At 33.6% G+C, this 14,171-nt stretch overlaps 1 protein-coding gene across 5 annotated transcripts; it reads right to left on the bottom strand.

Moving 5' to 3' along the window:
- Positions 1-3,446: 3,446 nt before the first annotated feature.
- On the bottom strand, positions 3,447-10,700 carry LOC104249807 (uncharacterized). Of its 5 annotated transcripts, none has more exons than XR_011399964.1 (5): positions 10,136-10,700; positions 9,475-9,631; positions 8,207-8,310; positions 3,818-8,096; positions 3,447-3,737 (listed from the first exon to the last, which is right to left on the bottom strand). XR_011399964.1 is itself a non-coding variant. In XM_009806300.2 (5 exons), the coding sequence occupies exons 2-5, from the start codon at positions 9,513-9,515 to the stop codon at positions 3,646-3,648; spliced, it is 357 nt and encodes a 118-aa protein (XP_009804602.1). In that variant the 5' UTR covers positions 9,516-9,631; positions 10,136-10,700; the 3' UTR covers positions 3,447-3,645. The 5 variants fall into 5 exon arrangements, 1 of the variants encoding a protein (XP_009804602.1); XR_011399966.1 differs by having other exon boundaries at positions 8,217-8,310; XR_716852.2 differs by having other exon boundaries at positions 3,818-3,937; positions 8,217-8,310.
- Between the last annotated feature and the right edge of the window lie 3,471 nt (positions 10,701-14,171).

The following is a 14,171-nucleotide window of genomic DNA, read 5'->3' as shown; positions in this document are numbered from 1 at the left end:
ACCAAACTACCCCCATCAGCTCTAAACAATCAATTAATCATAACTTAACCAAAATATATCCAAGATGACCAATTTCTCAACAATCTTCAACAACAAATCATATGAACACAGATGAACAACAAATTCAAATTAATGGAAATAAGTTAACCATATTGGGAACCAATCCTGGTTAACTTAGACAAAAAATGAATGAACAAAGAGACAACAATACAAACAACAAAATACATGATTCAAACTAAATCAACAACTCAGAAACTTAAACTCACATTAAATTACCGGATTAAAAATGAACTTCAAACAAAGATGAACATGAACTAAATATATTTTTAAACAACAAACATGACGGATTAAATGATTCAAACAACATTAACAATTTCTGAAAATACATAAAACACATGAAACAAATTGAAGAAATAATTAATTAAATTTCAATTTGAATCTAACAAACATTAAACTAACAAATTTTTACCTAAACAATAAAACAAACATGAAATAAACATGAAAAACAACTAATTAAATTTCCATTTGAAATCTGAAAATTAATTCAACAAAACATATGAACATGAACAAAACAAAAAATCAAATATCTACCGATTTTAGATTCGAGAAATATCAGAACGAAATACGGACAAACATAAAACTCAAAATCTACTAACCGGATCGAAACGAAATATGTACGGACTGTTTTGACGAGCCTCGACCAAAGCTCGAACAAACGACGACGAACATGAATTTAAGAAGTCGACGCCGAAGCAGTAGTGATGAAACAGAAGTAGCTGGGGGTGCGTTTGGTTTGCTTGAAGCTGAAAGCAGAAGAAGCAGCGACGGAACAACTTGGCCATGGTGAGCTCAAGCTCGAAGAAGATGAAGTGAAGCAGCAGCGCGGCAGCAGCAGCTCGGAGGAAGGCATCCATGGCGATGAGCCTTGATGAAGCTGGAACAGCAGCGTCGGGGCAGCAGCGGAACAACAGCGAGACTTGAACATCAGCAGACGCAGATGAAGCAGCCACGTTCAGTTGGAGCTCGACGAAGACGCAACAGTGGCAGCGCTGGAAGCACTAGCCATGGCCGACGAACGCAGCGGTGGGGGTTGACGCAGCAACGATGGTTGCTCGTCAATGGCGGATGTGAGGAGGAGGCTTGTTTTCCGGCGATTGGAGGGGTCACTTGGAGGTGGAGGGTGACGAAGAAGACGCGGAGGGAAGCCATGAACGTTGGTGTTTGGAAGGTTTGGAGAAGAAGAAGCAAAAGGAAGGGGGCAGATGTTTTTAGTTTTTAGGGTTTTTGTGTTCTTTTTTTTTTGTTTTTTTTTTTGTTTTGTGTTTTGAAAAAAAATGAAGAAGGGTGTTGGGTATTTGGGTTAATGGGGAGGACCGGGTCGACCCGGTTTGAAGTGGACCGGGTCATGGGGAAGGTTGGGCAATTATTTGGGCCTGTGGTTTGAAAATTGAAGAAGTGTCCCAATCCGATTTTTCTTTGTATTTTTGTTCTCTTTTCTTCTTTTATTAAAACTAAATTATAAAAGTACTTAAATTATTATTAAGAACTAAATTAAGTTATAAAAGCACAAATTAACTCCCAATAACAATTAACGCACAATTAAGTGATAATTAAGCATAAAATTGTATATCTGGACATTAAATGCTAAAAATGCAAAAGATGCCTATTTTTGTAATTTTTAATTTTTGTAAAACAAATTTAATTACTAACAATTGTAGAATTAAATCCTACATGCAAAATGCGACATATTTTGTATTTTTTATTAATTTAACAAATAAACAAGCACAGACAAATACAAATAATTATCCAAAAATATCACAAAATCTCACAAAATTGCACACCAAGGAAAATCATTTTATTTTGAATTTTTTGGGAGTAATTCTTATATAGGGCAAAAATCACGTGCTTACATGTATTCAGATGTATATATGTATTCAAATGTATCTGCAGTATGTATTCATATGATTTTTTGCACGATAGATGACCTGCTATACTTCATGTATTCAATGTATTTTTATGTATTTAACTCTATTTAATGTAATTATATAATTTTAATATATAAATCTATTTGTAAAGATACCACTAAAAATATTTTAATAAAGATACCACTAAAAAAGAAAGGATGGATTGAATCTCTAAAGATTGCTCTGTTTTTGGGATGTTTTTGGTTGAGAATCTTTTCTATAACTGGGAATACAATTTTTGTGTGTTATAATTGATTTTGTTGAGTTATATTAGGAGTCTATCGCGTTAATTGATTCACTTACTGTTTTTAAACAGCTGAAAAACTATTTCGCTACTGTATTCACGAATACAGCTCGCGAATACAGTCGAATACATTCTCTGCTTAGCTGGACTCCCCTGTTTTTCGCCGAGTTTTGCTACTGTATTCATGAATACAGTAGCAAAAATACATCGAATACAGTCTATAACAAGTGAAAACATAGTTATAGGAAGTAATTCAGTAAATTGTAGTTATAGCAAGCTAATAATCACTAAAACATAGTGGTTTCTGATTTATTTATTTTTTGAATTTCTCCCACATATCACTTGTTCATTAATGGACTAGACTGCCACACGTTGGGAAATATTGATATGTAGTATATTGATAAAAATGTTCTTCTTTTCTTACTATTTTCCATGTATATCACAAAAGTACGGTAATCCTGTTTGACCAAAAATATAGATCTTGGTTCAATTAATTAGATTTATGTAAATAAGGGTTAATCTTAGTTAATAATAATATTCTAAAGACGAAATTCCTAGTATTATGATAAATAACACGTAGATCTATTCCGAAGGTTATGAGGATGCACAATAATGACGATATTGAGAATTTTCTATGGTCAACTGGTGCACTTTCTGAATTTCATTATGTTCGAACTCTTGATGTGAGTCTATACGGCTATACCACATCATGCTCTTACAACTAGATCAAAGTCCTCAAACTACTCCATGAAAGATAACTGAAGTGAGAAAAATCTGTAATGAGACCGTGGTTTACAAGACAACCATCTTCTATTTTGATATTTGAAGTTTGTTTCTTTTGGAATTTTTTTTTTTGGGTAGAAACCAGTAGATGATCCGTGAAAACCTAATTTTGCATTGGGATAAATTCAGGAAAGATCCTTGTCACACACGTAAGAGGAGAAAAAGTATACTTTTAAACTAGAAAATTGATATCCTTTTGAGTGAACACACGCCATTGAACTAAAAGTCAAACCGTTGAAAGAACAAAAAAAATATTCACACTAACACATAATTAAATACGTATGTGTATTTAAGAGGATATTTTTATCTAAAGCTCAGTCATATTTCAGATGGACATCAAAGAGATGTGTTTAATAACTGAGGAACAATGTTTTATCTGATTTTACCAATGTATTTGGAGAACTACAAAAACTAAAGCTACCAATACCAGCTTAATTATGAATACGAGATACTAATCAATAGAAACCGCACCGAATTCTTTTTAAAAAATAAATTTGTACAATTGTGGCATTATCCTCTTCGTTATCCACCAAACAAATCACTTTAGTTACCAATACTACTAGCTCAATTGTGAATACGAGATACTAATCAATAGAAACAACAAACTGTACATTTGTGGCAATACTCTCCCTGCGAAGGACTCTCCCAACAAAATTAAAGGTCTCCCCCAACACGAAATACTCTCCCAGCAAAATAGAAGATCACCAATACTAGTACCAACAATCCAGTAAAAACCTTCCAGCAGGCTGTCAATAAAAGAAAGATATAATCAGAAAATAGATAGATAAAAACTGAAAAAGAATTAGACTGTTAACACAATACTCACATCCGCTTCGAGGACTCCTCAAGAGGCACCATAAGTCGCCCAACGTTTTGATCAATTTGGTCACCAGAATTGTTTTAATCTTCCTAATGAATTGACCGAATGGTCCATCAACGAATCCATCTAAAATGTTGATGAATCCATCAACCAAATTAAAATCGTGCCCCATAAGCATCATTGACTCATCCCAAATTAGAGCAACGTCTTTGAAACTCCGGGATATGGGATAAATAATATAATAGCTTGAACATTTCATAAAGTGCATTAAAGAAAGCATTAAGTATTTAAATGCAAACATAAGAAAACTCAGTCATGAGACATCAAAGATAGTAAGCATAACATTTTTCGATACTTACTGAGTTTAATCCATAATGATATTCTAGCTTTACCGGTTGGCATACTATTATTCGGTCGAGCATGTAGGGGATCCCTCCAGCATGGATTGGAAAGAAGTTAGTAATCTCCCGCTTGGAGAGATCAAGGATCATTCATTGCCCTCAAAGCACTAAGTGATGCGCTAAGGGCGGACGCAACACACAATTTTGTTACATTTTAAAAAAGGTCACAAGAAATTTGGGATTCACTTTTAAGGATGTGAATTGAAATGCTCTTATATAAAAATTGATTAAAAAAATATGGGAATAGGGTAGAGTGCAATAGTTTCAGCAATACAACTATTAAGCCCATGAGATTTAATTATTTTTTAAAGTTTAACTTCATATGGTAATATTATTACTTATACTTGTGAGGGTTAATCAAAGCAATAAAATATTAGCCATGTGTTTCTAATATATCACCTTAGATCTTATTGTAAAATGTGTTATTTATTAATAAGAAGATTTAAGTAGTTTCATTCAAAGTTCTAAGATATTTTTAATGTTAAAAAATAGGCAATGTTTCTTTCTTTCCCTTTTAATTTTCTTTTTTGTACTTTTTTCCCCTAGAAAATTCAATATTATCTAAGAAAAAAATAAAATCATAAAATCCACTACTAAGACTAAAGCAAAGAATTTAATGGCATTCCTCTCGAGCTGCACCTATTTAGTTATGCAATTTAATAAAATATTATATTCTGTTATGAACTTCTCAAACAACACAATTGCAAATAGGAATTGTGAATTAATCAATAGATGGGATTAGAACATAAGAAGATAGACATTATCATAACAAAGATAGTAACAGAAAGAAAGGATAGGGAGAGACAGAGTCATAGAAGAAATAGACGAGGGAAAGAGAGACCAAAGAGAGAGGAAGTGTCTAACAATATTCAACCTACTACATCAGTGCTACTATTTGGCTATTTAACTATTCATGTGTCCTAGTTAATGTTCTCATTCCAATGTACCCAATTCATCAATCCGGATCCCGAATAAAGCCTTTGTGGTGGTTTTTTAGTTCTTCTGCTTTTTCTAATTGGCCCAATTCTTGCATCTTCAGACGGCCCAATACCATCCTTGAGCCCAAACTCCTCATCCACCATGACTAACATTTGTGAGTCTTTGATTTTTTAAGTGCTGTTAAGTGTTTTGATTGCTCCAACTAAACAATGTTTTGTGCATGCATATCAGTTTTTTTTACTGCGCAGACACTTCTGCCCATACTTATCATGTAACTTTTCAACTAACACTGTTTTTGAAAGATATTTACACCCCTGAGTTATCTCTTTATTTCATTAGATGCTATTAGCATTTTTGTAATTTTGGAAAACTTTGAGAACTTAGCTTTTTCTGGTACTCTTTTTGCCCATGCTAGCGTGTAACCTAAAAATAGTAGCCCAACAAATTATATTTCATCTTTTAACATCAACAAAGTAAACTCTATCTCACGTTTTATTATTAATGTGGATGTCTTACAAATATATTTGGGCGAAACTGTGGTAGTGTGTGATAATATGTTTAGCTATTCAAGAAGATAAATTAATTATTTTGAGCATAGAATTTGAATTCATAATTTCAAATTTCTACACTAAAACTAATATACTCGCTAAGATACAACTAATTTAACGTTTCTAATGAAGATGATAATCAACTTATACTGTAGAAAAATCTCATATATTTTCTTTACTGTTTAGATCAAAGAATTACCACTACTAGAAAACTGCCAAAAACTGTCCAAATCATACTGACCGATATCGGCCGGAAGGGAAAACCGACCGATATCGGTCGAAAAAAGTATAATTTAATCGCAAAAGTCAAATAACCAATTTCAATTAAATACACCGACCACCATCGGTCAGTAAATGTGGTCCCATAATATCGAAATATTGTATCATCCGACACATTTCACATTTTCGACTGACATCGGTTGGAATAATGTACTAATAAAATATTAAAATAAAATAAGCTCCTCATTTCCGACCGATATCGGTCGGAATACTGAATTAAATTTTTCCCGCTCTGGTTCTGTTTTATTTTTCCATAACTAATATAGTTTTTTTTTTAAAAAAATGATGAAGTTTCCAACAGATATCGTCGGTATTAGTGGTCAAACACGGTCAAACATTTATAGATTATTGTTCTTTACAATCTACATATATTTAACATCCTAAATTGTAATATGTATATATATTACAATCGTGCGAGTATATGTTGTTGCTACAACTTAAGTTTTAATATAGCACTACATCTTATAGCACTATACATTTTGCTTTGAAACGTGTTGTAGTGTGTTGGATGCTAATACTTAGACTCGATCGCTCACACATTAAAACTCAATAATTAATTTACTAAGGCCGCCAGTATGCCCGAACATCTTGTCAATTAAAATCAAGAATTATGCATGTTCTAGGTTAAATAAAGTGATAAAAAAAACATATCCTAGGTTAATCGAATATAATTGAATTTCTAGTTAATCCACTGGTCAAGTATCCGATCAAAGTAATAATCAGGTGATCGAGAATAACTAGATTATCACATAGAACATCGATTGTATAATCTAGTTCTCAGTTGATCCATTGGTCAACTATGAAGCATGACACATCACCTCTGTGATAATCTACCCAAAAAAGTCGCCACCAAAGTAGCATTGATATGTCGCCGTTTAAACCCAAACAGTCGCCACCAAAAGTAGAATTGTATGTCGCCATCTTCACTGGCGACCCAAAAAGTCACCACTAAAGTAGTAGTATTGATATCCCCGTTGTCAATGGCGAAGTCGCCACCAAAGTAGTAAAGTCGCCACTAAAATGTAGTGCTAATGCACTTAAGTAAAACAAAGTCCGTGATGGTACATAATTTTTTAAGCCAAATTGATGCCAGCATATTTTTACAATAAATAGACAATTAACTAGGTTAGACTGATACATCTTCTGTTCTTATTATTTTTTTTCTTTTTATTGGAAAAATATTATGATCCTTTCCTTTCCTTTCTTATCTTTCAAGAGTGAGGGAAAGAATAGAAAATAAGGTTGCTTCAATACACAACTTGAGCAGGAGCTATTGGTAAACGCATTGCAACTTACTTGGAAATGGAACACACACACATTGAAAATGTAAATTCCATTAATCACAGCACTAAGTGAGCGCTCAAAATTGTGTACAAGGACAATGGACATAGACCTTTTCATCATATAGGGAATCTAACAGTCTATACTCCCTTCGGTCCACAAGAAAATATAAAATTCTAGACGAAAATAGTTAGTGTGACTAAACTACCCTTCATTAAATGTTGCACCATAGTTATAGTAGCACTTACTTCTCTTAAAAAATGTGAGGAGTAAATGACTTTTTAGGAAAACATACATAAGGATAATTTTGGAAAAACTAATTGAATTTTTTCTTAATTATATAAATGGACACATATTTTAGACCAAAATAAAAGGCCAAATTGACCACTTATTGTGGACCGGAGGGAGTACTTGCTACTCCCTTCTAACCAGATTGTCATAGGATGCACAGAGTCGAAGCTCTCCAGTCTTTTCGGGGAGAAATCCAAAAACAGTCAGATTTACAAATGGTCATTCAAAAATAGCCACAGTTTCAAAAGTAATAGGAATTTAGCCACTTTTCATGTAAAGATAAATCTGAACGAAAACACTGTTCAAAATCCGAAAAAATACTCCAGTATATTATACTAGAACTTTTCGCGTGTTAGAATTCCAGCATAATATGTTGAAAGTTCATACACAGTGCACCGATCTCCAGTATATTATGCTGGAACTTTCGTGTTGCAGCAAAATAGTGGCTATTTTTCAAACGCTGGCTATTTTTGAATGACCAGTCCGAAAACTGACTAGCACGTGCTATTTTAACGTCTTTTCGGTTGATTCACTTGATATGCTGAACTGTTGCATTATCAAAAACATTTTTTGTGGTCAAATAAGTGAATTATTTATTCTAATATGTTTTGTAGTATCGTATTCATGAGATTACTACTAAATGATTTGCTCTATACCTCGACTGACCTGTGTATGCTTGAAGATCTTCATCCTGAACCAGTGAAATTGTATTGCAACAACTAGGATAGGAAGTGATGATGGAACCAGAAAGCAGTAATATCTGTAATCGGAAAGAATCACAGAATCAAAACTAATTTCCATAAGCATCAACACGAAAATGATTTTAATAATATCTTGAGATCATGCGCGCTTCAATGTAATCTATTACTCCCTCTGGTCCATAATAAAGTGATTTTTTGGCCTTTTTTTTGTAGTCCAAAATATCAATTTTTTCAGATTTCAAAAATGAATTAATTATTTTTTTTCCTACATTGCCCTTGAAGTAAATAGCGTTGGAGTAGCAAACTTCAGCTGTCAAGAAGCGGATAATGCATGGATAAACAACTTACACGCAAATTATGCCTAACATAAGAACCTTTCCAGATGTTTAGTATGATAATCACAGCCTATATATAATAGATCCAGTCATGAACTTGTTTTCATATTCTTAAATCCCAATAGTCTATGCTTGATCTTCAACTTATGACATTTTAATAGAGTACGTAAAGTTCAAATACTAATGGTAATTAATACTAGGTGAAATTAGCGTTTACGTTTTTATGTGAAAAGTTTCTGGTTATTATTTTTATCGATGGTTATTGTTTTTTCTAGCAATTAGCTCCTACTAGTTTTGTGTTGTTGCCAACTTCATCTACTTATTGTAAAACATGTTTTGAGTGTTGGTATTCGTTAATTAGATCATGAGTCCTCAAGTAATTACTATATATTAGTACTTAACTAGTAATATTAAACATTTCAAAGAAACTTTGGATCGGAATAATTTTTTCTTTTGGATTCCCGAATTGAAGTCTTACATTCTTTTTCTTCTAGATAGGAAATATACCGTATAGTAAGATTTTAGTCCCAAAAGAAATTGAAATATTATGTCACATATATGAACCTTAAACAAAATTAGATCATTTATTTTATATAGGAATAAAGTAGTCCACCAACTAGCAAAGGAGACTGATGCACAAACAAGGATGAAAAAATATTATGTGCAGCCTCCGCTTTTTGTTGAATCTTTTGTAATGAAGGATCAAAAGGAACAATGTGTTTTTGTCAAGTATTTAGCTAATAATGCATGTAATGTACTAGCAAGCCTAGGAACCTTATGTGTCCTAAGCGACATGGGCTATGTCCTGTAATGTTTTAAACCCTACGTAGTACTAATATAAATATTCCTGTTTGCTCCAAAAAAAAAAAGGTAACTTTTAGAACTTACTCTTTTAGGAAATGCTTTTGGCAGATGACCAAGCAAATCATATTACTGTGGAGCTGTAGTTTGGTGGTTCAAATGCCTCTTCCTTTCCTCCTGTGACACAACGCCTCCCCGGCAGCTTGCCAAAACAAAACTCACAGCTCGGCAAACCAACAATGGCCTGTAAATTAGTTCATAGAAACAAACCAAAGTAAAGTTAATTATCAACAAGTGCAATATCCACAGAAAGAAATGGCTATGTTACCATTTCCAGTCCCTTCTCCTCCATAAGTTATCAAATCCTAATCCAAACTTCAACTTTTTATTTTATGCAAGCGTTAACGATATAATTTTTACTGCAATGCAAATTTAGGATTTACACTTAAGGTAGTTCGGAAGGGGAAAACGAGAATCCAAAGATCTTTTGGTTTATCATACTTAAGCATCTCCGTATTCCTATTATCAAATCACATGCAGTGTTTTTAGTACAAGTAATATGAAAAAAGATTTTAAGATTTGTAAAGAAAAATGACTTTCAGAAAGTTATTTTCCATCATTTATAGCCTTACAGGTGGAAAATATTTTCCTAGGCGGAGACATGCTCCCAGATTCAAGCTTAACACCAGAAAATAGTTTCACAAGCATATTTTGTTTGGGCTTCTCCCAAAATCCAGCATATCATTACCGTGTTTGCACATAGTCATCCCAATAGAAAGCCTACCAAAGCTCAATCATCTCAAGATACCAAAACCCACAAATAAGCAAACTTCAAAACGCCAAAAAAAAAAAGAAGTTGTTGTTCCGGCTTCCGACTTCCTGCTTCATACAATTCTCGTTGCCTCTTATGCGCCTCTCTAAAGGTTGCAAGATTACTCTCTCTCTTCCTCATAGCCTCCTCTGCGTTTCCGAAGAAATATTTAAGCATCTTCTCCAGGTGTGCCTCTTTTTTCCTCTGCTTCTCCTCCTCTGATGATGATGATAACGGCAGCATTTCCTTTTCCAACTTCTCAGATCCTGAAGGTGCTTTTTGCCTCTGCTCCTCCAAATCCGGTAACGGAGACGAACAACAAATTTTCGATCCTTCTCCAAAGAGCTTTAGCCTCTTCTCCTCTCTAATAATGGTGTCAAACTAGTTTCCTTTTGCCTATTCTCCAATTCTTCTCCAGAAAGGTTTAGCCTTGTGGATTCGGCCATTTCTTTTCTCCAGCAAATAGCGATGACCCGAAGTCCCTCCCTATCACCCGGAACCTTTTAACCCTCACTATTATTAATATCAAATTTTAATTTTTGAGTTTAAAGGGGGTCGGCTGAGTAACAAATTGATTATGATATTCATTGGTAGGAACAGGGTGTTCATAAAAACCTGAAAAATCGAATAAAAATCTGATACTTTGTAGGTTTGGTTTAATTTTTTTTTTTGAATTTTAAAACCGATCAAATTTAGTTTGATTTTGGTTTTAATCGAAAAATAACTAAAAAATTCGAACCAAACTTACTATAAAAGTAGTTATTTAAATTTATTATTACACCTATATATATATATATATATTCCTAAAATTTTATGGTACATATTAGTCATTTATATTTTTAATCTTGTTTTTTGCTATTTAATAATTCAATTCTTTGTCTTTACATTCTAGTTTAATAGGTAGTTTTCTTTTGCAAAGTACAAGAATTTATTTCATGTTAAAAATAACTGATTTTTTAATTGAGTACTTAAATTATTCATTACTATTTGATTTAATTATCACCAATATATCTTGGTAAATGATAGATTTCTCAAACATCAATTGATTTGACAGTGTTATGTTGAATATATAGTCGCCGGAGTATGCGTTTGGTAGTGTATGTCTCATATTTAAAAAAAGAACCAATAAAAAACAGACTAAAACCGAATCGATAAAAATCGACTTCATTGGTTTGGTTTGGTTCCAATATTTCAAAATCTGACTTACTTGGTTTGGTTTCTTTTTAGGGAAACACCGACCCAAATCGAACCGTGAACACCCCAAGTTATGAAGATAGCCTCTACTTTCATATATTGTCTATATTTAACATCTGTTATACTATCAGACAAATTTATCCCTACTGTTATACTATCAGGCCAAATTTACTCCTACAATCAGCAAACTTTTAAAAATACTCCTTCATGTGTTAAGTAATCCAAAATCTCTCAAATTTTTTTATTTAAATCAATTCTTGTTGTTCTTGCTCCATTATTTTCAAAAATTACTATTGATGTGAATGCTAAAGTTACTAGGCTATATAAATTATTTATAATTTATTTTAATTAACAATGCACCCATTTTTTCTTGTAATAAATAAAATTGGTTTAGAATTTTATTTATTTTTCAATCATATACACATCGTAGAATTTAGTAGGTCTATTTATTGTGTATTATATGCAGCTGATCATCATGTGTGTACATGTATATTCAAATATATTTTATCATTGTCTAGGTATTATAGAGTTCGATCGACTAACTTAAGAGTGCACAATGTGTAGGCATTTTATTAAAGCAAAGTTGAATTAGACAATATGAAGTCTCCGAGGAACTTCTACTTCAATCACTGATCACGCCCAACTATGCCTTATAAAAAGGACAATGCGGTCGTTGCAAATATAATCCGGTTTATAAGTCCGGAGTCGAATCCCACAGAGAACTAAGGCTTAGCTACAGCTGTTCATTATCACCAAGAAGACAAGCTTGAACAGTTCCTAACTTATAGATATTTAGATTCTTGTGTTTAACTAATTGATTAACAAATTAAAATAATAAATTAACAACTAAAGATACTAAGAGTTAGAGACAAGATTAAGGAGGTCTAGAGTTATGATTTCCCCAATTGTCGGAATCCTTCCCGCTATGTCTTCTATAATTTCGCCTAAGTATTCTCTACCGATCATGAGCACTCTTATTACCGTAAATCTCTCCCGAGTAATCACGACAATTTACTAGACGCACTCTCCCGAGCTACGCTAGCTGGCTTTTGATACAGCTCACTTCAGATCGCACCCAAGGCTTCGTTATCCCTAATCCCGCCTTTAAACCCTCGGTTATTGATCCCTCATATACTCTGGGAGTGGTGTTGTTCAACAATTACCTAAATATGCACTCTCTCCCGAGTTATGCATACTAAATAGGCACAGCTAATTGAGAGCTCTTCAATTAACTACAATAAGAACGTAGTTGAACAAATAGAGATTATACTACGACTCAATTATATAAAAACATAACAAGAATTTATCCTACAAAAGGTTCTATCAAAACTCTAGATAACAAATTAGCTATTCATAATAGTATGTAAAACTGCAATACTAAAAGTCATAACCAACAATGAAAAACAGGAAGAGGAAAGAAAAAACTTGTAGAAGCATTCTCAAGCCTTGCTCCTATTGTGTCTCTGCCTCCTTAGGTCAAATTTATGTCAAAAATATGTCCCTTTCCCATTCTTGGCCGGCTTCCTTGGTTTAATATAGGGTTTAGGGCTTAAAATCCCGTGTTTTGCACTTTGGTCCCTGAAATTTACGCATCCTGCCGCGGTTCCACCGCGGTCGCGCCGGAACCGCGGCCAAACACCCTCTCAGATTCATCAGTTGTCCGCGACTGCCCTCTGCCACGGTTCTGCAGCGGTCGCAGTTTTTGACCCTGTTCCGTTTGGAATTTGGAAAAACGTAAAACATGAAAGTTGTATCCCTTTAAGTTAGCTTTCCAACCATATATTGTGGACTCAAATGGAGTTCTAAGTAAAAAGTTATGTCTATTTTACTAGACAGTGCGCAATATACCTCTTCGAGTTTTCGTTTTGTTGTTTTATCATCCGTTGATCCCCGAACGCGATCCCGGCTTAATTCCTTGAGCTATTACTCAGACGTCAAAGCTACAAACCACTAAAATTCATTACATAACATCTATATAGCTCGAAATCACACCTACAAGGCATAAAACACACAATTAGTGCAAAACACTAGCGATTAAAGCACAAACTCAACTAAAGTGCACTAAATTAGAGTGTAATAATCGACTAAAATACGTAATTATAGCCTATCATCAACACCCCACACTTAAACCATTGCTCGTCCTCGAGCAATCAAACTATATTTTTTTTATAGACACGACCTTTTTAAACAATTCTCCTAACTCATCACACCAAGAGTATTTAAAATAGACTAAGCACAAAAGCGTAACATCTTCACCTCAAGATTTGACTCATAAGTACCACGCATTATTCACAATTCACCTACTTACTCTAACATAGAGGTCACTGACATTACCTTTCCTTCATGAATCAAGTGCCCTCACACAACAAAAGAGAGTAGTTCCACACAATAAAATTTAAGAACACTTAGGAACTCAAGATAGAAAGAATTCACTCACTCTCAGAAATAACATTCATATGCCACAAAAGATGCACCATAAGCTTGCCCGTAGTGTACTACTCTACTAATGGAGCTCATTCAATCTAGGATCAATTAGGACTTTATTTGGTTGTAATGTAGGCTACGGGACGGGTAGGATACATTTAGATATAAGAGTGACTACACCTCCCTAAGCACTTTAATACATATACTTTAACATTCAAACCTCATACTTATGTCAAGCCAAACTCCACCTTCACATCAATATACATCAACTCCCAAATTATTTAAGCCCAATTATATCAAGAGTCACCACTATCAAAGAATATATTTTTTTTCACAACAATACAACTATATTATT

This window comes from Nicotiana sylvestris, chromosome 5 (genome assembly GCF_000393655.2).
Source record: "Nicotiana sylvestris chromosome 5, ASM39365v2, whole genome shotgun sequence".
Lineage (NCBI taxonomy): Eukaryota > Viridiplantae > Streptophyta > Magnoliopsida > Solanales > Solanaceae > Nicotiana > Nicotiana sylvestris.
This window is presented reverse-complemented; position numbering and strand designations above follow the sequence as displayed.